The sequence below is a fragment of the Anser anser genome (assembly GCF_964211835.1).
Source record: "Anser anser genome assembly, chromosome: 23".
NCBI classification, from domain to species: domain Eukaryota; kingdom Metazoa; phylum Chordata; class Aves; order Anseriformes; family Anatidae; genus Anser; species Anser anser.
The window spans coordinates 1,841,001-1,867,336 of NC_139744.1; the positions used below are offsets into that span (position 1 = coordinate 1,841,001).

General features: G+C 42.7%; 2 protein-coding genes across 2 annotated transcripts; both read right to left on the reverse strand.

Moving 5' to 3' along the window:
* Positions 1 to 173: 173 nt before the first annotated feature.
* On the reverse strand, positions 174 to 10,822 carry KRT23 (keratin 23). Its single transcript, XM_083809198.1, has 8 exons — positions 10,174 to 10,822; positions 6,395 to 6,477; positions 5,205 to 5,361; positions 3,463 to 3,624; positions 3,247 to 3,372; positions 2,300 to 2,520; positions 1,353 to 1,384; positions 174 to 697 (listed from the first exon to the last, which is right to left on the reverse strand). The coding sequence occupies exons 1-8, from the start codon at positions 10,588 to 10,590 to the stop codon at positions 594 to 596; spliced, it is 1,302 nt and encodes a 433-aa protein (XP_083665324.1). The 5' UTR covers positions 10,591 to 10,822; the 3' UTR covers positions 174 to 593.
* A 5,711-nt stretch (positions 10,823 to 16,533) lies between these two features.
* LOC310885611 (keratin, type I cytoskeletal 19-like) lies at positions 16,534 to 21,752 on the reverse strand. Its single transcript, XM_083809175.1, has 8 exons — positions 21,091 to 21,752; positions 20,172 to 20,254; positions 19,270 to 19,426; positions 18,641 to 18,802; positions 18,383 to 18,508; positions 18,036 to 18,256; positions 17,480 to 17,505; positions 16,534 to 16,905 (listed from the first exon to the last, which is right to left on the reverse strand). The coding sequence occupies exons 1-8, from the start codon at positions 21,670 to 21,672 to the stop codon at positions 16,832 to 16,834; spliced, it is 1,431 nt and encodes a 476-aa protein (XP_083665301.1). The 5' UTR covers positions 21,673 to 21,752; the 3' UTR covers positions 16,534 to 16,831.
* Between the last annotated feature and the right edge of the window lie 4,584 nt (positions 21,753 to 26,336).

Sequence of the window (26,336 nt, forward strand, 5' to 3'; positions counted from 1 at the left end):
ATCACCTGTAGCTTGCGTCACGGCTTTTGTTCTTATTTGTGTCCTTCCACTTTCATACTCGCTGAAACAATGAGGCTTTTGCAGTCTTTTGGACCTGCGTCAATAGCACTGCCATTTGGGGCTGGTGCATACTTAAAAAAAGCAAAATCAGAAATACCAATGACCAGTACAAGTAATGGAAAAAGGTTTATTGGCAACAGTGAGGTATATGATAAGAGACATAAGACTGAAGTTAAGAGATTATTCACGTTAAATTATAGTTAATTTGCAGAGCAATAAATGAACCACAGATGGAGATTCATGCCCCGGTGAGATGTGCATAATACATATATTACCAACTCAGACAGTCATTTCCATTGAGTAGTTTGTCTTCAGCGTTGTGGTGACTAGAAGCCCTTTAACATATCAGTTCTACCTAGCTCTGCGTGGCACTTTTCAGCAGTAGGCTGCAGGTCAGCTTAGGAGTGAGCTCACTACGGTATCCCCTTTTCACACACACCGAGACCAACACACAGCACGAGTTGCGCAGGGGAGTTCTCAGAGGCTGCGCGTTAGCCCGCCGGGGGAGCCAGGAGCTGGCAGGACTTCTTGCTTCATGCTTGCTGGTGGATCTCGTTGACGGTGGAGGATACCACCTGCCCGTTCACACTGTCGTGCACAATTGCTTTGATCTTTCGATTGGTCAGCCCGGCGTATTCTGAAAGAAAATGAAAGGCTAATTATACAAGAAGCAATGCTGAGAAGAGATGATGCAGGGAAAACTTCATTTACAGTAATTTACCAGCTGCCTCCTCAACTGATTTATCTTTACATGTTTCCCTTTAAGTCAATACTTACTGCTCTTTGTGAAATGTTAACAAAGTCACCCCGGGCCTTGTCCAGGTCAGGGCAAATGAATAATAAAGCGGCATCCCAGCCAATGCAAATCTAACTTCAGAGCAAATTAACCTGCATGTCTGTAGGTCATGCTCATACCAGAATATGAGTTTCCAGACATGCAGATTTTGTTTGCTCTCAAGTCCTAAGACTGTTTTAGTCACCAAATGGAGTCTCTGCCTCCTCATATACCATGAAAGCTTTAGGCTCGAGTCTGAGCTCTGGACAGCGTGCTTCACTGGCAGCGGTCAGTGTGAAGAGCAGCCCGTGAGCAGGCAGACGCAGCAGAATGGGCTCTGAAGTGCAGTCCTTCGCAGATGAATCACTGAAATTATTCTCAAATGTGGCCTACATGAGAATTAATTGCAATGCAAACCTTTCATAGCTCCTTAAGATGAAAATTATTCTGAGTAAAATTTGATTGGAAATGACAATAATTAAAAACTACTATAGAGAACAAAATACGGGACTTTTACCTTTAGCTTTCAATTCAGATTTTTTTGTTTTCCTGTAAAGAAAATGAAACAGACAAAGTGATGAATATACTCATCTCAAGAAGTTATTCATCCCCTTCAAGTCACCGATTCTAAGGAGGCCTCATACCAATATGAAAAGAGATGAAAACAAAAAAAAATAAGAAGGGACTTTTTGTAGTATACGAACTTTTCATTAGTCGTAGGTACAGATGCCCTCAGCTGAAGCTGTTCCCTTGTGCATTCAGTATCACTTCTGTTAAGGACAGGCACATTGCTCCCCGGATGTTCTGAGCTGCTCAGGTCCCAGCCTGGTTCCTGATGCCCAGCCCTGTACTTGGTGCCCCACTGCCCTGGCTCCGGAGGTGCCCAGTTATTGTTAACCTTCCTTTTTCTATTTTGTGTAAATAAGCCATGCTCTGTGTATCAGATGGGAGAACAAAGAATAGAGAGGCCCAGAGATTTCTGAATGCAGAGATTCAGAAAAAAGAAAAAAAAAAGATGGGGAAGCCAAGCAGCCCCTCTACACAGGGCCATGCTGTGCGGGTTTGTGTGCTGGTTCTTGTAGCTGCAGGTGGCTGAGCAGAACTCAGCTGCACTTGACTCTGGGCTTCGTTTTGATCTAGAACTTGTCTTGAAGATTGGAAATGACTGAGTTTTACTGAAATTGGCATTTTTTTCCTCAGCGGACAGAGGCATGCTGTGGGAATGTAGAAATTATTTTTAAAAATATATTGTTATATTAATTTAGGTAATCCAGATTACACAGATTCAAGTTTCTCCTTATATTAAATGGCTCAAGCTTTGTATTAAGATCCGTCAAATTAAAATACCAGCCCTTCATGTAGTATGGAACTCACAAGCTTTGATTAAACATAAACAAACAAATAAATAAGCTGAAAACAAGAACTCTCTTCTCATCTATTCCAGTCAGGGCAGCTTTGCCTTACCCGTCTACATTCCCTTCCAGCAGCAGGCGGTAAGTGGAAATTTCCTTCTCCAGGCGTGTTTTAATCCCAAGAAGAACTTTGTATTGGTTATTTTGCTGCTTGATGTCATGACGAAGCTGGCTTAGCTCTTCCTCACATTTGGAGATGACCTGCTGCATGTTTTGAAGTGCAACAGCATAGTAATTCCGGGTGTCAGCCAAGGTGTCTTCCAGCATGTGTTTCTGACAGCAGATAACAATTCTATGATTATTATTTATGTAGCAGGTATAATGCAGAAATACCAGCAAATTTGGTCCCTGGCCAGGAGATTACAAAATGCAGGTTGTGGTCATCTAAACACTTATGCACTTGCATGACTATTCACGTGAAAACAGCAGAATCATGAAGCTGTGTTGTGTGTGCATAATGAAAGGCAAAAACTGAGTAATTTGTCCCTGCCATAATGCTTATTCTCAAAAGCTGTTGCTCCTGTTGCTGACTTTTTTGTCAGTTCCTGCTTTTGCTGTACAGGATTGCTTCAAAGTCTCCAAGACATGGATATGTGAACTTTCACCTCTACAAAAGCTGAATTTTTATTAAAGCTGTATTTTTCACAGTTTAGCTGTATTTTTCACAGTTTAGATATTTCATGTGCTATAACAGGGTTTGTAAATATGAAATTTATATTATCTGTCTTCTTTTTAGATCATGGAGTCAGTTCTCCTGTATTTTCTTTTTCTTCTCCCCATATATTGTTGTGAGACATTTTCCATGTTTTGGTGATGGTTGCTGAATCTACTTTCCATGTTCTGGCAAAGTCAAGTATGGTCCAAATTCCAATTTCACTTACACTTTAATAACTACAAGAAAATTACGCTAGGCATGATTTAAGCAAAGAATTGGTCCAAGGCAGGTCCTATGAATTTATGATGTAACAGTGGCCAGCCAGAGATGTCTGCAGTAGATACCTTACTCATCTGTGCCTGCAGCTCAATGTCCAGGGACTGTAAAGTACGGGTTAGATCCTTGATCTCGTTCTCACTGCTCTGTATCTCTTCTGGATTAGGGACTGCTGCCAGAGACGCAGCTGAGCTCTGCGGAGCAAAACAAGAGAAAAGTTTACTGATTCTGGCAGTCAGGTACAGCAACAGGGGTCTTTGAAATGAACAGGAAAGAGCTGTTACCAGTTCTTTGTACCAACTGTCGAGGCTTTGACGATTCTTTTCAATTATGGCTTCATAATCTTGTCTTATTTCTGCTAGAATCTTGGCTAGGTCTTCAGGAGGTGGTGCATTTACTTTTACATTGACTTTGAAGTCCTGTGATGAGCGATTTGCTTCCATATCCTGTTGATAGCAGATGAAACAAGCAAACTTGTTCATGAAAAGGGAAACAGTTTTTGTCCCTGTCTTGTCTCCTTCAGTTCCATCCTCTCAAAATACCCACAATATTTTTTTTCATTATAATAGTTTGTTATATAGATTAGTTAACACTATTTTGAAAATGTATATATGGATCATAGTGTGACATGACTTAAACCAGTGACTGATACCTGCTTCCATGGCAGATCTGTGCTAGAGAGCTCAATAAAAAACATTGCAGAAGATCTTTTCAAATAATGTTTTTGGAAGATATATATTTAATGAAGAAGCACTGAGATTTTTAGTTTATTTGTCTATTATGAGCCTAGAACTTTTCATGAAAATCTAACAGTAATTTCATCTTTCTTACCCTGTATGTTAATATTTATGGAACTATAACTAAGTTTACAGGAGAGTAATATAAAAGTTCTATGTAATTGTTAAAGGAATAATTGGATTAAAACATATAATTACTGTGTAAACAACATAATTACGGGACAAGTCGAGCAGGTACGGTAACATTCCTTTTGCTGTAGCACAATCTTATGTGCTAGGTACCATTTTCAAAAGCGTCCAGGCAAAGCAGCATTTTGGGTATGACATCACGGCCTCTGCAATGTAGATCAGCTGGACATGCTGATGTCTCTGTTGGCTGCCTTGATTCCCAAAACTGTTCCATGACAGCTGTTTAGTTTGTATCCTGCGCCATAAGGGGACCAGCCAAAGGAAGTTTCACCTGCTGCTTTGTAACCCTTGTGTTTCTATTCTTCTTTATAGTAACCCACAGGTAGTGAGTAGGGTCTTTGGTTCTGTATTAGATATTAACTGAAAGCAACACCAGATCAAGCAAAATGAAAGCAGCATGTTGTCCCGCAGTGGTATTACATAAGGGGGAATAACAGAGACTACTCTGGTATAGCTCTGAATTAAGACAGCAGCACGTTTTTTGACAGGGAGTGAGTGATATCTAATTAATTATGCTTAGAGTTTTACAAGAATAAGTAGTCTCACGTGGCTTCACTAACCAATCTTTTCAATTTTGATCCCTTGTGAATTTAAGATCTGTTTAGTTCGGGTCAGCCTGCTCTAGGGAACCCTGCTTGAGCCGGAGGGTTGGGCAAGATGACCCCGAGAGGTCCCTTCCATCTCAACCGCTCCGTGACTCTGTGAAATGATATATCCCGAGGTGAGGGGAAAGGCTGCGGTCTGAAAAACTCCGCAGCAACCAGTAACGCTTCCTGTTTACGTGAAATTTCTGTGTACGTAGATCTAGGTATTTCTGAGAACATTTCTGTCAAATATGGCAGTTATTATTAGCTGCGTGCGACAAATGAGTAGCTGACTAGAAAAGCGTCTGGGAGAAATACAGCAATCTGTTATCCTTCCTGAAATCCTGGTTTAGTTGGTAAAGTAGCACACATACTTCGTGCCTCATCCGACTCTCGTTGGCTCTGTCAGAAACATGGTTGGGTTCTGAATCATCAATCCCATTTATAGATTGTGGATCTTACTCAAAGTTAATTACACAGTAGCAAAGATTTGTATGATAGTGTAACTTTTTCTACCTCCTCATGGTCTTTCCTCCTGAGGATGTGCTCTTCTCGCAAGCCTTCAATTTCCATTTCCAGATCTGTTGTAACAATGGTCAGGCCGTCGAGCTCCTTACGCAAGTTCTCAACATCACACTGCACTCCCTGCCTGCGAGTCTTCTCGGCTTCGTACCTTTATCGGGAAGAAGAGAAAGCCTGAGATCAAACTGCCTTGTGTATAAGTAGTACCACAGAGAAGTAGACGTGCTTAAGTCCTCCAAGAGGGGAACTAGAGAGAACAAAAAACTGAGGAAACAGATTCTGTTTCTAAAATAAGTTCTTTGATAAATTCTTGAACAGTCTTAAAAAGTAGATATGTTTCGTTATTGCTTTTTTTTTTTCCTTTTCTTTTTCCTTGTCACAGCTCCTCTATGGAATGGACTAGTTGTTTTCTCTTTTATTTTTCCTTTTTAACATTCACCAAGTTATGAAAGCTTTGGGAATGGAGTGCTCTGAGTCTGTACATTTATTACAATGCTATCAAAAGCCGTGAGATTTTCAATAGCTGATCACATCTATCAAAAAAAAAGACAAGATCTTCATGATTCCTAAGAAGCCTGATTTACAGAAATGTAAATTCCTTTCCTGGGCAAAAATCTACCTGGAAGTTCTCAGTCCAAGCATTTCAGCTTTTTAAATGGCCTGAAAACTCTTTCAGCAATGTCCTGAACAGTCAAACTGTGCGCTGGTAACCAGGGAAGCACTGGCCCATTTACTGTGGCAAAACTACTGAGAATCCAAAGCAGAAGATGCTGAAGGACAGGTATTTCTTGTGGAGCTGGATGGAAGAAGTGATAAGTGCAGGAAGTAGATTTGGGCTGGATTAAGGAAGCGTAGGGTGCAGAGAAGGGTTAATTTGTACTCCCAGATGATGGTTTTAAATGCCTTTTGTCACAAGTATCAAGTGTCTGCTGTAAAACCTGCTCTTCAGGACCTGAACTAAGTATCATAAACAGGGTGACTCAAGGTTGTTCAGCAATCATTTGTGTGTTTTACATCCTTTTTTATCCTTTTTTTAAAATTATTTTTTTGTTTCACATTGGTTTTATTTATTCAGTATCACCAGAAAGCTAAAGTAAAATTGGCATCAGACTGGATTTTCAAGAAAAAGAATATTTTGCTTAATTCTCTTTCATACGTAATCAGGAAACCAAAAAAGATCTTACTTGAGCCTGAAGTCTTCAGATGCCATGTTAGCATTATCAATTTGTAAAAGGATGCTGGCGTTGGTGATCTTGCCATCCTCAATCTGCAAAACAGAGAATCCAACAGACTCGGTGTTGCCATATATATGGTGACAATGAATAGCCTGTGCTATTTAAGATTCCCTCCTGCTTGTATGAAAGAAAAATTAAACTTCAGTTTTAAGGAGTATAGATAAAGAAACTTAGTTTCCGGATTCACTTAGGTGTTTCTGCTATTTTTGTCCGTAATCTTACTTTTTTTTTTTTTACTTTGTCTTACTTTCCTGGATATGAAGCAGTAGGAATCATACTATTCCTGGGCAGGCAGAGGATATGGATAACAATACACAAATCTCATGGCATATTACAGAATAATGTCACTGTCTTCCTCCTTCTTTCTGTACTGATTTTGCTTCTGTTTAATATTGCCGGAAGAGCAGCCTTGTTCATCTTTAGGGCAAACTTCAGTAAGAAACATTGTTCTGTCTGAGTACAGTTAAAATGCTGGCATTAATCACATACTCAGAAATAAGCATGTGCATAAACACCTTGCTGAATCAGTGCTGAGAAGCAGAGGTGTAACGATGATGATAGAAGCAACTCATGAGCAGGACAGGACCCCTCTTGTGCTTAAGTCTGGAGTTGTACGGAGTGTCATTCTGAGACCAGCACTGGCCAGTTGTCATGATCCAGTCAATTATTCACCTGCATTTTTTATACCGAAACCTCCAGCAGCATACAGTGGTTAATTCGTGATTCTGATTTTGGTTTGAAATGTTGAAATTTGCTCCGAAAGGTAAAGGAGAAAGCGCACCACATCCTTCATTTAGTGTACTCAGGGTGTGCTGAAAAGACTTGTAAGTCCCTGTTAACGTGAGGCAGCTTTGAGCTATAGATCTGAATATGAAAAGCTCAGTATTCTATTCGGAATCTTTGGAAGTACTCTAGAACCTCATGCATAATTAGGCGGAACTAGTAATTGTGGGACATCATGTCCTTTTCTACCAGAAAGGAAAGAGATGCATGGTTGCAGCTGCCTTCACTCAATGCTTACATGCCGAAACAAGGTGCTTTATGGCCACAGAGAAATCTCTAGCTGTTTAGAGAGCTCTCAGCCCTTTTTAGAAAAACTTCCCCCACCTAAATGAATCACAAACACACCAGGAAATGACAAAATTGTCCTGAAGTGTCAAAAGTTTACCTTAGTTAAAAAAAAAAAAAAAAAAGAATGTGCCTGTGGAAGGTTTTAACTAATCTCTAAGACAGAACAAACTGTACGTTCTTAGTGATTAGCAGCACACCTCAGATACTGCCCTGGGACATGATGGAGGCCAGCTAAAGAACTATAGCAAGACTCTAAATGTGTCGCTGCCTGGAATTTGTTGTCAGAGAAGAGGCAGTTCTTGAACCCGTCCTCAGATAATGGTAAATTCTACTACAGAAGGTAACAACTGAGAGGCCATGAGAAAGCACCGTTTGAGTTCTTTGACTTTGTGCCATTTCATAACAGTGCAACACAGCTGCACATAGAAATATATATAAATGTTTTGTGACGCTCTGTGCAGTCTGAAAGAATAAAGAATCCAACAGAGGAGTTACAGTTGTCAATGTTTTGCCAACTGTTGTATGATACTGCTGCTATGTCAGTTAGCAGCGCGTTCCAGACGTGGATATTTATCTGTTTATAATTACACTGATTTCTTCACTACATGCATTGTGGATACGGATGTATCACTAATACCAGTCAACAAATTTACAGTTGTCTTATTTAAGAACCCACACATTATTATATACAAAATGCACTCAAATTCCTTTTCAAAACAGATTTTTTTTTCAAGAAGGCTTCCTGCACTGACTTGTTCCTCAGTATGCCATGTGTCTTTTGGTCCACAGCATGGATCTTGCCTCCTTGAATGCTCTGTAAATCAGTGTGATTTTTAGCAGTGCCAGATGCTTGAATATGACCACAGAATGTACTGGCATTTATGTGAACATGGAGCCAAGAATGCCTGAAGAACCGGTGCTATTTTACTTTTGGGGAAAATGGAGTGGGGCTGGAGCAAGGCAACTTGCTGCCCTGTCACATTCATCGTGAATTCACCCAGGGAAGAGTGTGCTTCCAAATGCAGGACCCAGATGATTATACACGTCGAAGTTTAGATAGCCACTACATCACAAACTTTCTGGGTTATTGGATATATGTTCCTAAATTTTGTCTAAAATTCATTTTGGGTGCTAAATAAGTCTCACCTTTTTAATTTGTGGGCAATTAATTTAATTATGGTTAATAATTAGATACTATATTCTCACTCATTTTACTGGCAGTCATGGTGCTAATTGCAATAATTTATAGAGAAAGTGAAAATCTTGTGTTAATCACTGAATTGGCCCCCGTAAATAATCCTTTATTAGCCCTTCCTCTCCAGTACAAGCACCACATTAAGACTGGCTGCGATGGCCATTAGTCTAACGGTGCCTGCAGCCAGCACGTAGCTATTTTAGTGGAGAGTGTTAGAATAAATGTATTTTGAGTAGAACCTATTCAAAAGGGGGGGGGGGGGGGGGGCTTTTCTACAATCAGCATTGTGTTTTTAGTCATGTCATCCTCCTAAATCTTTCTGATTTGTTAATTCCATCAGAATGTGAACACATTATGTTCTTGCTGAACAAGTATTCATCTCTGGATCAGTTAAAAAAAAAAGTGCTTAAGTGATAGGTTTGGAGACTGATGACCTTTCTTTATCCTTAAAATAGAACTAGGTGATGACAATTCTGGCTCTCCTTGCACATTGCCTGTGGTCAGACTGCCTCATCTTCTGCCTGGAGGCAACACATTTAGCAGTGAGCAGGGAGTTTGATTAAGTCCCTGACCTCTGTCAGCAAATGTGCGGGATAACACCATTTCCAAGTCCTTTAGAAAAAAAATTCTCAGGGTTTTGAGAATGCCAAGTCATCATATTTAAAAAACTGGGGGGAAAACAAGACCATCGCATTTGGAATAGCTTTGCTTTTTGCCCCATATGGCTATGTAAAGTTAATTACAGTGATTAGTCACAGAGATGGTTACAGAGCTAAGTATGTTCATTATGAATACAGATTAATATTATGCTTAAATCTGAAGACACGTGAGTTTGGGAGATTGAAAGAGTTACTGTTGAACGTTAATATTAACTACTGGCGGGAACCAGAAATTCTGCTTTTAATTATAGTGAAAACATCCACAAGGAATTTGTCACTGCTATTTCCTTAATTACAATGAAGTATTTTTCCATCTGATTACATAAACTCCTAGGACCCAAAACTCCTGTAGTTTCATCGTCTGCTGCCACAAGAATCAAAGAAACGAAAGGCAACAGAGTGTCTAAAGGCAGCGTGCATGAGAGAAGGAAGTCTCTTCAGTTTGCCTGCTTTTTAATTTGCTTGAATACATGTGCAGTCTAAAAGATCAAATTCTGCCAGACATAGTTGCTCAAACCACAGTTTCATGTACAGGAATGAACACTTGGCAGCACACAAGTCTCTTTATACTATCAGTCCTTGCAGAATCCCCTCTGTCTCCTTCCAGACTTTCTTATACCCCTTTCTGCTCCTTGTGGAGGCAAAGAATGTTTATGCCCAGCTCCTGCTACCGCTTTCATTTGTATTTCTGACATTTAAAATGTTTTACTTAATTTTCTTTAAAGGAAAGCCGTCAGCATAACTGAGTACCCAGATTCCTTAAAGGAGCATAGAATGACATAGTTCTTATAGCTCTGACTTACCTGTCTTTGCATGTCAGTGACGTTTTGCTCGTATTGGTTGAAGTCATGCCTCTCTCCATGAGACTTTGTCTTGTGCCACTCTAGGATGCAGCTTTCGAGCTGAGCGTTGGCTGCTTCTAAGGAACGGACCTTGTCCAGATAGGCAGCCAAACGGTCATTCAGGTTTTGCATGGTCTGTTTCTCATTCCCACCCAGGAAGATGCTTTCCCTGTGGTGCTCGCCGAAGCATCCCCAAGATGCCTCTCCTCCGGCAGCCAGACAGAGGGGTCTGGCAGAGGAGAAAGAGGTGTGTATGCTGCTGGCACCACCATCTGCACCTGAAGGTCTGTAAGAAGTTCCTTGCTGGGCCAAACCACACCCTGAACTACCCCTGAGGGACCCAGAAAAAAATTGAAAAGGGCCTTGGCTGGTACTCATGTTTAGCTCAGTTATGGATCTAACCCAATGTTTGACTGACTAGCACTGAGCAGCTTCTTAGCCTTCCCTAAGCAGCTTTATGCCTTTTCCTGTGGGAGTTCCCTTCGATGAATGACTACAGCAACAAGATTGTGTCATCACGAAACGTGCTTCCTCTTGGTCAATTCTGAAGCATTTATGAGCATGCACACACTGTTGTTATTATTTGGAATCACAGCCACATACCGGATTGTTTTCCTTTTGCTTGTTTTCTTTTCTTTTCTTTTTTTTTTCTTCTCTTTTCATATTATAATTGTGAGGTGTGGCTAAAAGCAGTAGGTGTGGAACTGGATCAGCTCTGCTTCGAACTTTTTTCTAACCCTTTAGTAAATACATTATATTTTCCCGTTTTGAAGGGAAGAATATCACCCATTATAGAACACATGGAGAGCTAGGGCAGGGACAGGTCTCCCAGAACCCCTTTTTTTCTGTCGTAATTCTCAGGCTTTAGAATTACAGCAGTCTGTGCCTCCTGAAACCCAGCATGTCCTATCAAGCTGTCATTAGCGTACCAAACAGCTTCAGCCTGTGTGAGACATGAGACTTTAATGAAGTTAACCAAGCTCTATCATTTAGCTAAACTCCAGTCCAAAGTGAGTCAGGCTCAGCTATTCCTTTCAGCTGCCTATTTCTCATAGAAATACACGAGAATTAGATACTTAGCAGTCTTTTCTACTGATTCTTCTTCATGATTCAAGGTGCAGTCATATTTCAGTTTCAGTAGTCTTGTTGTAGTAGATAGTAGTGCAGGAATCTATTGCTGTTACTAATAGGAGTGCTATTAAGATATTTGTATTTTTAGCTGTAGAAAATATTTAGAATATGAGTTTGTAACAATACTCCCAAAATTGAAGTGGTTATTTAAAGCTACCAATGCTATAAATTGACCTGGCAGTCAAGCAAAAACAGGCTTTCTCAAAAGTGTCAGGTACCTTCTGAAGCTGTATAAATCAAAACCAGAATGGGCAGGTCTGGCTTCTGCAATGATTTTCCCATTCCTCCTGCTTGTAAGGAGGTGATAAATCGCGAAGGGTACCCGTGGCAGGAGCTGGGGTTCTCGACTTGCCTCTGTCTTTCGCAGACGTTGCAGAGCACGGCTGAGGGATGAGACAGAGCAAGAACTGGGGCGCAGTGTGGGGCTGGCTGGGCTCGCAGGAGCCGTACGGCTGTTTCTCTCCGTAGCAGTGAAGGCTCAGCTCTTTCATGGGATCTTGTTACCTACCTGTTACCCGCTCCGAATGGCAGGGTTGGAGGGATTGTGCAGAACAGAAAGACTTCTCCTGGGAGAAGTCTTTTTTTCAGGGTTAGTTTCAGTTGACATTTTTCAGAAATAAAGAATTGCTGCACTTCATCCTGGCCTGAGGAGGCAGGAAAAGATGCCTCCTAGTCCTGGGTGACTGAGTTGGGCAGGATTTGAGCTCCTCCTTGTGGTTCCGTGTCAGCGTTGCTCAGCAGCTCTTGATTTTCTTTTTACCAGTTACATTTCCACTGAGTACATATTCCTCCTTATTCCTCATACACTTCATTGTATAGAAGTGCTTACATTTTTAATTGTTTTGGGAAATTAATCATTGAAGATACTATTTTCCAATAAATACAAGGTATAGCTATGACAAACTATTCTGGTAACAGCTGCGATTAACAGCTGCGGTTTGGTACATGCAGTTCAGTACTGGCACTGTAGCTTGATGGTAAGAAGAGCTTGCAGCACCAGACAGAAATGAAGACCTGACTTTAAAAGCCACAAAACTGTAATAGAGCCACGGGTATCCTGCTGCTCAGTTCGTCTCCCCAGAGATTAATTTCAGATGGAATTTTCTAGTCTGGCAGTTCAGCAAGCTCAATACTATATTAAAAACAATCACACGTATGTGTATAATCACAGAATCACAGCATGGTTTGGGTGTGAAGGGACCTTAAGGCCCACCCAGTCCCTCCCTGCCATGGGCATGACCCCTCCCAGCAGCCCAGGCTGCCCCCAGCCCCATCCAGCCTGGCCTTGGGCACTGCCAGGGATGGGGCACCCCCAGCTCCTCGGGGCAGCCTGGGGCAGTGCTCACCCCCCTCTGAGGGAAGATTTTCCTCCCTGTGTCTAAGCTGAACCTGCCCTCTTTTAATTTAAGGCATCACCCCTTGTCCTATCGCTGCGCTCCCTGGCAGAGTCCCTCCGCAGCTTTCCTGAGGCCCCTTTTGGTACTGGAAGGTCACCATAAGGTCTCCCCAGCGCCTGCTCTTCTCCAGGCTGAACATAATATTACATGAAATAAAATGAACCCTTTGTTTCACATGAAATTACTCAGAGAAATTCAAAACCTGGCTGTTGGTGAGGTGACTGTGTGTGAGACAGAATGGCCTCTGTCTTACTTCCTGACAGTTTCACAGAATACCATGCCGTCATGCAAAACAAATTGTACTTTTTCCTGGCAAGTAATACAAAACCAGTCTGCCTTGGCACCAGTGCTGTTTCATGTCTTTATCAATGACAGACAGTGGGATCGACCGCACCCTCAGCGGGTTTGCAGGTGACACCAGGCTGAGCAGTGCAGTCCGTAGGGCAAAAGGAAGGGATGGCATCCAGGGGGACCTGGACAGGCTGGAGAAGTGGGCCCGTGAGAACCCGATGAGGTGCAACAAGGCCAAGTGCAAGGTGCTGCACCTGGGCCGGGGCAATACCAGAGAATGGTTTTTAACTGAAAGAGGGGAGATTTAGATTAGAGATTAGGAGGAGTTCTTCACTGTAAGGGTAGTGAGGCACTGGCACAGGCTGCCCAGAGAGGCTGTGGCTGCCCCATCCCTGGAGGTGCTCAAGGCCAGGCTGGACGAGGCCCTGGGCAACCTGGTCTGGTGGGAGGTGTCCCTGCCATGGCAGGGGGTTGGGACTGGGTGGTCTTTGAGGTCCCTTCCAACCCAAGCCGTTCTGTGATTCTGTGACTGTGTGAAAACAACGGTAATTTGGCACGCAAATGTCTCCTCTGAAACTCAGCTTTTTCAAATTGCAAAAGATAGCCATCAACCACACACCCGTAGGATCCAGGGAAAGGACCAAAATACTTAATTCAAAACCAAACTCAGCTCTCCACTCGATTTTTTACGGGGATCGTTTTTAGCTATTTAATCTACAGTGCACAGAATGAAAGCAGTGACCAGAGTGAGAAATTAAAACAGTCAGCAGGTGGCACCATGAGATGATGTTTTCTCTTTGCTTCATCCGGACTGCTCCCTGCAAGCTGGGGAGGTGCTGGGCAGGTCCAAGCTGGTGGAACGGGGGAATGAATACACAGCCCCCGCTTGCTTTAGCTGGCAATCCTGCTCCTCTTACTGAATAGCACCACGAAAAGCAAGCCGAACTGAGTTTATAGGCTGCAGTTTAAGCATCCGCAGAATATTTTGACTCCTGCATCGTAGAGGTAAATGCTTCGTGACAAAGCCCCAGCTGATGTCAGTCAGCATAGCTCCATTTACATCAGCTGAAGGTGGGACCATGGGACCTCATCACTCTGATGAGGTCCTGCCAGCCAAGCCCCCCACTTGTCGGGCACGTGCTGTTACCGCCAGGGCAGGCTGTTAGTGCACTCGCGCTGCTTTGCTGTATTTCCTGGCAGCTGCTTGTAAAACACAGGGGGCCCTGCGTTTTGTTAGGAGCCTGATTTTGTTGGTGTATGTTAGGTGTGCTCTGAACATACATAGAATCATAAAATCATAGAATATCCCGAGTTGGAAGGGACCCATAAGGATCATCGAGTCCAACTCCTGGAATATATATATATATAGTGTGCTTTTTTTCTTCGGGGTACTTTCAAGAACTCATGAAGCCACCTTAAAGGAATGTCTTTTCAGCTACCTTAGCTGCATGTGGGAAACAAAGACATCAGAGACAACTTACAAGATAGTGAAAGGCAGTAATCAGGCAAATAGGAGGAATTATCTGCTAGGGAAGCAGACTTATCTGAAAAAGCTACATTTTTCAGATACTTACAAATACTTATGTGCTGAGTGGCTCAGTGGTGACTGAAAGAGAAGACCCAAAGTGATAGTGAGCGCTGTGGGTAATCAGTCATTTACACACAGGTATGAGGAGAAACGGTTACCATAAGGTGCACACTTTTATTGGTAGGGTTTTTTTTTAGGGTATTAAATGATGTAAAGATCTGTTGCATCTTACCTGAAGATTGGAAGTACAAATTCTAAACAGTGGTAACAGTATCCTCCGTATCAGCAGCAATTAATTCAAATAAATCTTCCAGTAGAGTTACACTGCTGCTGGTATAAATGGATAGCCGTGACAGACCAGTGCTAGTTTTTTACTGAAATGCAAAGTCTGGGGGTCCCCGGGGCACAGTCGGGCTGTAAGAACTTGACCCCCATGAGAGGCAATAGCAAAACTGACAGTTGCTGACTTTACTGAGCTTAACTTGAACACATTTTCAGGGACTTGCTATTGATTGTGACAGCACAAAATAAGGCACTGACAGCTCCTCGGTGGCAGCGGTATGTGAGGCTCCCTGGCTCTGTACAGGTTCTGTGGGAGGCTCCTGTCCGCATCTGGGCTCCCCTCTGAGCGCTGCTTGTGCTTAGCTGCAGTGTTCAGAGCCCAAGGGAAGAGCAACAGCACAAACCCACCACCAAAAAGAGACGGGAAGGAACAAAAAAGGAAGGTACTCTGCGCTGGTGAAGTGCATCAGCCAGAGAGGTGTGTGTGTTTGACGCCTGGGGGTTAGCACTTCGGTTGCATGGGTGCTTGCAGCGCTCTGTGCAGCAGGAGGGGCAAATCCGTTTTGTTGCGGGGGGAGCGAGCCCCACTGGAGGAAGAGGGGCTGTCCGGGGGCCCTGTGGCGGTTGTGCGGTCTGACTTGCTGTCAGCACCGTACAGGAGGCCCTGCAGGTCTCAGCACCAGGGAAAGTGAACCACAGCCTTGGGAATGGAGGTGGGAGGTGAGGGAGCAAGAAATGAGAAACTGAGATAGTCACAGAGGTTGTGTGTCGCAACAGCCACAGTATTTCCTCTAAAAATACATATTTGGGAAATGTTTCCTTCCATTTCGCTTCCTCTGATGTTTTAGAAAGGTGGATGTATGTTCCTTACAAAGGAGCGGTGTATCTGCCTTGATAAGATCTGGGTTTAATGTCACAGGAAATCATCCTCCTTCTTCAGATGGAGAAGCATCCTCCTACCTGCTCTGACGATCACCGTGCGCCCCCCTGTTGTTGTTGTTTTCTGGGGCTAGAAGGGAGGGCACCATTTCTAAAGCTTTGTGAATGGAAAATGGTGATGCCTGGCTTCCAAAGCTGTTTTCACAAACTCGGTGACAGTCCGTGCCTAGAGACTGCCTGGTTTTGCACAGAAAAGGTCGTGCTTTCATGGTAAAAATAAAAATAAAATATTGAAGAGCAAATTAAATATTTTTATGACAGAAATGACACTGGTGTAGCTGCACAGGTTGCCAACACAACAGCTACAGCAGTGACCCAGGCTGCTGAGGTTCTGCCTCACGTCTGAGTCCCAGCAAAGTGCTTGGGCCAGCTCCTGTCCCCTGGGGCTCGCCTCGTCCTCCCTGAAGGGCTGAGGCCGTTTGCCTTCCCGCTGAAGGAAGTGCAGGAACGTACATTACAGTATTTTTTTCAGAGGTTGTGCAATTTGAATTCACGACAAAGACCTTCAGGACCTGAAGCATTGTATTTCTTCATAGTAGCTTCACATTCCTGGGAGAATCTTACGGCACTTTCTCCCTGTCCATTCATCATCACCTTTCCTACGATTATTAAAGTTCTTGCTGCTGTTACCCGCTGAGTTACCCACACCTCAGCACGTTTGTCCTGGGTCCCAGGAGCACTGTGGTAGGGAGGGGATGTGGTTGTGCGAATGGCAGTGCCACGCTGACCATACAAAAACGACATTAGACTGAATGTGTTTGCACAAGCAGGAGAGAAACTTTATTGTGTAGGTTTTTTCCATAAGGGTACTCTATAGCTACTGACAGAAAACAAGGACATCATCTCTGACCTGTAGAGCCACATGATGTAAAAAGGGAGAGGAAATTTAAGGAAAGACATCAAGCTGTTGCACGTTTTTGGATTACGTTCTTGTCATTTAGCAAAAGTAAAAGCAGGTTTCTCATAGCATTAGCCAGAGGTTGGACTGCACGGTTCTTGTCACTGGTGCGGTACAGCTGGTGTCGGAACGAGAGAGCTCCGAATTTCTCTATTAGAATCTCCGAGGAGCAGGTTTTCCATCATCTTCCACAGCCACGCGAGATCTTGTGCTGCTCACAAACGATGCTGTGGTCGGAGAAAAAAAGATAATTAAGCTTGGGGCTAAAAAAGAACTTCTAACACAGTAAAGAACCATGCAATGCTTTTTGTTTGTTTGTTTCCTGACATGATTTTTTTTTCACATACGGAAGAGGGAACTACATGAGTGAACTACATGAACTACATGAAGTGGAACTACATGTCTACAGCTTATCCTCTCTCCCTGCTGGTCCGCACCCAGTAAATCTTCCACATTACGAAAGAAGGGAGGGAAAGATATAAATGAAGAGTGCACCTCACAAGTCAGGTTTGGATCTATTTTGCATGTTGTATGAACCAGCAGAGGAACTTGGGAATCCCTAAGAGATTTCCATATTTTAGAAACAAATGAGGAGTTCCTGGAATCATTTTGGCAAGCTATTGGTTTCAAAAAGGCACATAAAATAAGATAAAGTATTATGGTTTCCTCTCTAAATGGTAAAGAACGTTGCAGAAAGGATGTGATCAGTATTAATAAGAAGAAATCCCAAGGAAAAAAAGGGCTTATTTAATTCTATTTTGTCAATATCTCAGCCCCTCTTTAAATTAAAATTTTTCTTACCATCCTTGGGGTTCACTCCTGTCATCCTGCGGAGAAGAAGAAAAGTTTGATTAAAGACCATCACTGAATGTGTCAACCGAAAGCATTTATTCATTTAGGAACATTGCATGACAATAGCCACGATCTCATGCTGCTTCTTCACTGGGTTGTTTCTTACGCCTGTTGTTCCTGGTGCTGTGGGTGAGGTGCTCGCTGCTTTGCAGGGCAGAACAAGCTGAGAACAAACTTTCCTGGGCCGAAGGCCGTTACTGCTGTGCAGCAAGAGGATTATGTGAGACATGCGCATGGTGCCTAGGGCCTTCTGCGCTTCACTGCAGCCAATACGGTTGCATTTATATTTTCAAATCATCAGCACAACTGATCTGGAGATTTAGCTTGAGTAATAGCTCCCAGGATTTTGCCGGGCATCTGTTTTGCCAGCACTCAGAAGGCTGTATGTGCAATCAGTGTGATTTAGTAATCTGGAGTCGGCTTAACAACCACAAATTACTGCTTTACAACGTGTTGTGTTATTAACCTTATCTAATCATCACAGGATTTGTAAATGGTAACGTACTGGGAGTCCTGGGTCTCCAGCAGCTGGCGGTACGTGGCGATTTCCTGCTCCAGGCGGCTCTTGATGTCCATGAGCATTTTGTACTCCTGGTTCTGACGCTCCATGTCACAGCGGATTTCACTCAGCTGCTCCTCAACGCTGGTGATGAGGTTCTGGATTTGTGACAGCTGTGCGCAGTACCGGCCTTCCGTGTCCCGCAGGTTGGCTTCCAGTCCAGCTTTCTAAAGCAGGAAGACATGAGAACAGGTTGTCATACAGATGTGTCCCACAGAGGGGGAAGCTAAGGGGAGGCAAGACAGGGAGGGAGGAAGGGGAGCGTTCTAGCAGTGCTCGGGACAGCTCCGTACCATGCTCAGCTGTGACTGGAGCTCAATCTCCAGGCCCTGGAGCGTGCGTCTCAGTTCTGTGATCTCCGACTTGCTGGTCTGTATCTGCTCTGTGTGAGTGGCTACTTCGCGGTTCAGCTCATCAGTCTGAAAGAAAGAAACAAATCACATACGTTGAGCTTTTAAAAATTATTTTCAGAAGGGGGAGACCCATCCCACCTGCTGGGGCAGTAACGGTGAGGCAGTGCTTTGGTTCACAGTTCGTTGGCATTTCCATACCTGAGTGAGGAACCAGGCCTCGGCATCCTTGCGGTTCTTCTCAGCCAGAGCTTCGTACTGCTCCCTCATCTCAGTGAGGATTCGGGTCAGGTCGATGCCAGGAGCAGCATCCATTTCTACGCTGACTGTGCCACTGAGCTGGTTGGAATACTCTTTCATTTCCTGCATGGACAGAAGGCAGAGGACACAAAAAAAATTATTTTCTATACTCTCATATACTTTTTGCCAGTAGCAATCGATGCAGTGGTATGTGGTACTTTAAGTATTACTTATCGTAGGTGGGGCACATAAAAGCGTTTATCAAATTTTCTCTCTCATGCTTTTCTGCTCTCCGTATGCTCTCGCACACACATTTACATGTAGCTTATATGTATGCGTCTTTTTCTCAGCTTAACTATCTCGGTGACCTGTCAGATGCCTATGAATGTCAGACTGAATCTCTGAAACTCATCGATTTGAACAGTTTGGAATCAGAGAAATGCTTCTTGGGACACACTTCAGATTCCTTTGATATTGCAGTTTTCTCCTTATTAGGCTGTAATATTGTCATTCTGATTTGGTTTGATTTTTTTTTTTTTCCCCGAGGATGTAAATTCCAAAGGGATTCCTCTCCACTTGAGAACTCTCACCTCCTCGTGGTTCTTCTTGAGGTAGGCCAGCTCCTCCTTCAGCGATTCAATCTGCATCTCCAGGTCAGCTCTGGACAGAGTCAGCTCGTCCAGGACCCTGCGCAGGCCGTTGATGTCAGACTCTACGCTCTGGCGAAGGAACAGCTCATTCTCGTATCTGCAGTTTTAAAAAGAAACAAACATTGGAAAGAGTGGAGCCATAAAACCATACTATTTTATGTTGAATGTAGGAGGAACAGGAGCAACTTTTAAAGGAAGTGTAAAGGGAGTAAAGATCTTCTTTCCTGCTTCCAACTATGACATATGAAATTACTTGCATTGGACACTAGATAAGAAAATCCAAACCTGCAGATACATCACTGGAAGATAAACCAGTTGCACAACTATCTTTATCATCTTTTCAGCAGTGTCTGATGTGCTGCTGAGTCCATGAGCAGGAGCACAAAGTCACTCTTTGTCTTTCTTTTCTAAATTTCACTAAAAATTTTCACAAAGATATTGCAAACAAACACCAGTCTCTTCAACCACTGTCCTCCTTTTAAGTGATAAGCCCAAGCTTCGCCTGTCTTCTTTTCCCTTGTGGTTTAGGCTAGTAAAATAGTTAAGAGCATCACTAAAAGCTAAGACATGAGCTATAATTTATTGCATAAACAGCACAGTAATCTGGGTACTGAGTTCTGTCAGGTTTATTTTCCCGATTCATCCTTCAACACATCATTTTTTTGCCAGGAATTTTTTCATCAGAAGTTATCAAGGAAAAACATCTACCCATAATTTGGAAATGTGTCCTCCAGTGACTGAAGAACGTTATTTTCTACATAAGAAGTAACACTAAACTTCAGAAAACTGTTTTGAGAGAGAGAAAAGGAGAGAGAAGACAAATGTGCTTCAGCTAAACTTACTTCAGTCTGAAGTCATCTGCAGCCAGCCGGGCATTGTCAATCTCCAGAATGACTCTGGAATTGTCAATAGTAGCTGCAAGGATCTGGCAATTGGAAATACAGAAAACAATTCCTGTGAATGATGGTGGAATGGCAGGGTCCTGAGTACATAGTAAGTGGTTATCCAGGCTGTAAACCATCAAAGAAGGCAGAAGACATGCACCTCTGTTGAGACTTCACTGGTGAAACTTGCTTTCTGGATTGCAATAACCATTTCACTGTTATGCTGCTCTTCAGCCTGTCCTTCTTAAAGCTTTTATAGAGAAACACTGAAAATACCAAACTCTGTTCCATTTTCCAGATGCAAACCAGAGAACTGAGATACCATTACTGTAGCCCAAGAAAGGGCAGGTACATCTCTGTGAAAGTAGATAACATTTTCCTTTGCTGGACAGTTCATACTTTCTGTATGGAGCCTTTACATCTCTCCTTCTTTACCAGTTCTTAAGTCCTAGATGGATCACTGAGAAGCTCGTCAGCTTGTATTTAACATAATTAGAAAATACATTCACAATACCTGATCTTACCTTTAGCCAGGGGAGTTATTTTTTCAGACTTTGAGGCCTACCTATCACATTCTTTACTCTTATTATTCTGTAAATATATTGATAATTTTATACACATTTTGCCAAGTTCTATTATTTTTCTGTGCAATCATTTTAATTTCAAAAAAAATTATCTTGTTTTCGGGATAAAACTTTGCATTTTAAATGAAGAAAAGTTACTGTTCTCTGCTGGAATGCTCAGAACCACAATATATTTGGGTTTGGGTAATTCAACATTGATTTTGTAATTGTTCTAATTGATTTCAAAGAAGTGGACTATGCAGTTCCACAATTCCAATGCATTCTTATAAATCCTGTACTTATGAATGTCATACCTTGTCTCGGAGATCTTCAATTATCTTATAGTAGTTACTGTAGTCTCGAGCTGGGCTGGTGGGGGCTTCCTTCTGGTACCAGTCTCGGATTTTGACTTCTAATTCTGCATTTGCCGCTTCCAGTGCTCGCACCTTCTGCAGGTACGTGGCCAGCCGGTCGTTCAGATTCTGCATAGTTATCTTTTCATTTCCAGAAAGAAGGCCATCGCCACCACCAAAGGCACCGTCAAAACCTCCACCAAAGCCAGCTCCTCCACCAAAGCCAGAGCCTCCACCAAAGCCAGCTCCTCCACCAAAGCCAGAGCCTCCACCAAAGCCAGAGCCTCCACCAAAGCAAGCTCCTCCACCAAAGCCAGCTCCTCCACCAAAGCTAGGTCCTCCACCAAAGCCACCGAAGCCTCCTCCAAAACCAGCGCATGAGCCACCACCATATCCACCTCCTACAGAGGAGGTGTACTTAGCTGAAGACATGTAGACACCCCTGCCACCAGCTCCTCCGTGGATGCTTGGAGCACGGCAGGAGCCTCCTGTTCGGACTGAGGAAAGGCGAGAGCTGCCACCAATGCTGCAAGAGTTCTGCATGGTGAAAGTAGATGTGGCTGCAGCACAGAAGGAGCTAGTCTGAGCTACTCAGCTTCGTGCAGAGCAGGAAAGCGTGCTCCTTCACTGCCCTGGTGCTTCTTTTATAGCCACAAGATAGGGCGTTAGGAGACAAACCCAACCTGCACCCTCCCTCCAAAGATTCTCCTCCCTAGAGGTGAGGCCAATTATGATGACATTCCTTACACACAGAGCTGGCTGTACATCTCAGGGGCTCGGGCTTGGTTTTTTCTTTTAATTAAACTAAAGGGATGATTCAGATTGTGTTTTTTCTTCAGGCTATAGTTCTGAAACCTGGAGTTTACTTCTTTGACAATCAAGAATGGAAAAACAAAGCAAGTTCAACCGCACCCATTTACCCATTTTCAGCAGTCACCACGGTTATTTTTATAAAAAATAACTTTTCCTTTAGAATGAAGTTTGAGAAAAATTCTAATTTCATTGGAAAATGTGCAATCATCAGTTCATCTCACCATTATATTTCTTTTCTATCCATATTTTTCCCCAGTCAAAATTGAATTTTAGATGTTCTTATTCCTGTTCTTTGCTCAGAATTAATATTTAGATTTTGGAATCTGATTTTATTTTATTTTTAATTAGAAAAAGCATATAATATCATAGCGTTGTGTGAGGAGTAATTAACATCCAGCAATGTACTGGGAAGAGTGAGCATACTTAATTTACTAATGCTTGTGAAGTAGTCAAGAAGGGTAATACAAGACGGGAATTATTCAATTAAAAGAACATGGGGCGACTAAAATCCTATTACTTTTGGAAAACTTAAGCAAGTTGAGTTTGAGATGAAACTGTTCAGATAGCAATTAATGTGTGTAACAACAACCTGTGCTGCGAAATCGAATAATTCTTGAAAATAGGGCTTGAGAATCCCTTACAAAGTGACATTAATCCTTCCTGTACAGAGGGAGTCTCATTTCTGATAATTTGCTGGTGAAACGTGGAGGGCAGGAACTCAGCCCCTCAGCTTCTGTTCAGTACCAAGTGTGAGAAACCAGGTTTGGGAGCTTTTTTTGAGGAAGTATTAGCTTGTTTGCCCTGCCAGGGTGTGCCACTGGGTATCGTGTGTGTGGAGTGTGGCAATAGCAGGGGGTTTGCAGAGAGAGCCCCGTTCACTGCCCAGGGAGCCTCTCGTCAGCTGGAGGGCACAAGGTAGGGGAGTGCTGGCAGAGCTGGCACCGCGTCCCGCAGGGGCTTAAAGGAGCTGGGGGTCGAGAGAGGAGGGAGAGAAGCAGGGGCCGAGTGAGATGGGAGGGACTTTAGCTTGGAACCACCAAGCTTATTTTACAATAAAACTTTTAAATACAGAAGGGAAGCGATATATTTACTAGCAGCATAGTAACAACTGCGCTTTTCTTAGCACCGTTTTGGTAATTACATAGCAATAGAAAATGGGCTTAGAATACAGGGGGTGCGTTTTCAGAGAAACTGAGGCTCGTACCAGCTGCTGGAACAAACTGAGGGGTTTTCTGGGATTTATGGTTGACCCTCCAGTGCAGCCTCACAGAAATATGCAGCCTTTTGGGGAGGAAAAGATGGAAAGAAGTACTTGGGAGGGAGGGAATGCCGAAAGGCTTGCAGAGATACGCAGCTTAAGAGCCTGGTTCTGAGACTGTCCACTTGTACTTCAGCTGACTAGAAACGACAGGATATTTCATAGCTGTGGAAACATGTTTCAGACTGAACCTGGACCTTTGCCACTGCAGTTCAGTTTTGCTTTTGGGCAGATTAATAGTTCTGCAGAGCTTGCCAAATCTGCCTATCTCCAGGAGTTAGTATCTCAGGAGACAAGTTTAGACAAACTCTCCTAAAAATAAGTCAGTTTCCTTAAGCCCCCTGTAATATAAATACACTGAGGCGTGTATGCTGCTAGGGTCTGCTTGACTCTGAATGATCCCACAATAGGCAAGATCAAGTTCCATTTAAAAAAAAAAAAGTAAAAGCACACACAAAAAACACACACAAAAGCCAGCAAAGCACTTCTAGAAAACACCATAAACGTTGACAGAAAACTTTGGGGATTTTTCATTTGGTCTTCTTTCACTCAGCTTTTATAACTTCTTTGGAAGCTTGCTGGTGAAATACACTTTGCTGCTTTTTAAAGTGCCCTCTGTGTTACTCCAGATTTTTATTGGATGAACCAGGTAGCAGGCAGAAAGCTGTTTCTTTCCTGTAGAATATTTACTATTGGGAAAAATAAAAATAAGCGAAGCAGCCTCTACAGATTTTGTCCTATACCATAATTCAGAAAACCGTAGTGGTTTTTTGGTGGGTTTTTAACTCTTCTGCAAACTGTCAAACTCAGATCCTTAGGGTGTGTCCCCCACGATCAAAAGCTTGTAAATGCAGAGTGCAACACTTGCAGACCTGGGGCTGAACCCCGCCTTCATCATATTTATTTATTTGTTCTTTCATATTAAACAACTGCTTCGAAATAGCTTCAGATATTTTCCTAGAAATTGTCAGTAGTTTTTTCGAACCAAAGGAGAATCCAAAACACGGTGCCTCACTGAAGCACTGTGAAGTTTGGAGGTGGGCTGTTATGGATGGTTTATTTGCAGCTTGTGTCAGTTGCTATATTTTCCTAAACAGAAAAAAAAACTTCTGGTAAGAGAAAAACTCACTACACTGAGAGCAGACTGCTGACAAATGCTTGTGCGTGTTCAGAAGTCGCTCACCCCGTGGTATTTATTTATACAGGTTGTACTGTTTTATCACTGTCTCTAGGCTGAGGACTTCTATCTCAAAACATGCATGGAGTATGTCATTTTATAATAAGCTATGTAAAGTGAAGCTGGCTTTGCTGAAATATTGGATACAATTTACTATTTATATTAACAAAAATTTAGAAATCGAAAGTGTTTTGATAAATCTTAATTTCATACCCAAATTGGAACAAACATGTGAAAGTCATCTGTCCAGCTCAGTTCTAGATCTAGGTATAATTGTGGATGCGGTCACACTTTTCAGTTATTATTACTGCATTTTAGCCAGTTTTTTTTTTTTAAAAAAAGTTATATATCTGTAAATTTATGAGGTTTAGAACGTTTCCAGATTCATAATCTCATATAGCTTTAAAGGAAACCTCAAATGGGAGCTCTGTCTGCTTTGATAGAGATCTGTTTTGTTCTATGCATTCTTCATTGTTCGGTACATTCTTCATTTAGCTCTTTTCTGCAGTGGGAGCACAAACCTAAACCTACATTTTCTCCTTAAGGTTTGTACAAGGAAACTTAAGCCTGTCTATCCATTGCTGAAGTGAAAAAAAAAATGCTATTTCAAGCTTACGCCTTTATTCTGTTCTCACTGTCTTCTGAGATTTTTATCCACTTGAGATTTTTTATCATGACACAGTTTCAGCCCTTGCACAGTGCTCACCATTGTACTTGTGTGCATAAGCTCCTTAGCTGGCCATGCAGAGCTTCCCTGGAAGACGTTCCCTGACACGTCCACGCTGCGCAAACTCTTATTACTCCTGTCACAGTGTTAATGGAGCTGACACACTTCAGCCTCTCCTTTCTCTAGGACAAAGAGCTTCATTCAAGAAGCAGCTTGTTTATCGGCCCGGTCTTTGCTGGTAAAATCATCACTCGGGCATTACAGACTTTTTTTTTTTTCTGAACCAAACTCAAAAATTATTGTCTCTGTGTGATTTTATATTAAACATTTTGCCAGAGATCCTTCATTACCCTACAAACATGGAACAAAACCAATAAAATCATAAACTATAATTCAAGTGAGGTTATCAAAACAGAAATTCAAGCCTTCTCAAGATTCTTTCAAGCCTCTGAAGCCTCCAGTTTCTTTAACAGGATTTATGAATTCATTCACTTTTTGGCATTTTAACCTCCCGAACACTTTCAAATTGTTTACCTCTTAAGCATCCTTTTTTTGCATTTAATTCAGATTTTGAAAATAGAACTTTTTGGTCAAAATGTGCATCTGCAAAGTATCCTTGTATCTTTTGCTTTGCATTCTCAGAGCATGAGAACTGCCTGGCTGACTCTTTCCCATTTGCAGCTATACAGCACAAGAAACCTGCTCCAGTAATCTCATCCTCGGACTGGTTTTGTCACAATAATTTATCCCAGGGAAGGGAATTTGTTGAGATTCAAAAACAGACCTGGAGTTTGTGGGTTTATCTGGAAGGACTTCCAGGTCTAACTGCTGTAGGGAATAAAATTGGTATAAGACATTTATTAGGAAGTGTCAGCACCCAGGAACAACCGGTCATGAAGCATTTCATGCACAAGAGCTCTCTTCACCCCGTGCTTGCAGAAGCAGACGGGGTACGGAGGGGTGTGCGTCTCAGAGCCACTTGCACCGCGTGCATGCCGGTGCTTTGCATGCCACTGCTCCCTCTCGATTCTGCACTTGGTGCCACCAGAGCAGCTTGGCGCAGCCGTTCCCATCTTGTCCTCCTCTCTGCGTGTCTTTGCTGGTTTGTACTTTTCAGCACTGGTTTTTTCCCTCTCAGTTTTTCCCTGTCGTAGCGAAGCCACTGCGGAGTGTTCCTGTGCTGGCTTTCCAGAGGCTCAGCTGGGATTTGTGTGTCAGTACCCGACAATTGCAGCTGACAGGCCACCTGAGTCACTGCTGAACCAAACCCAAGCTCCAGCACTTCGTCAATG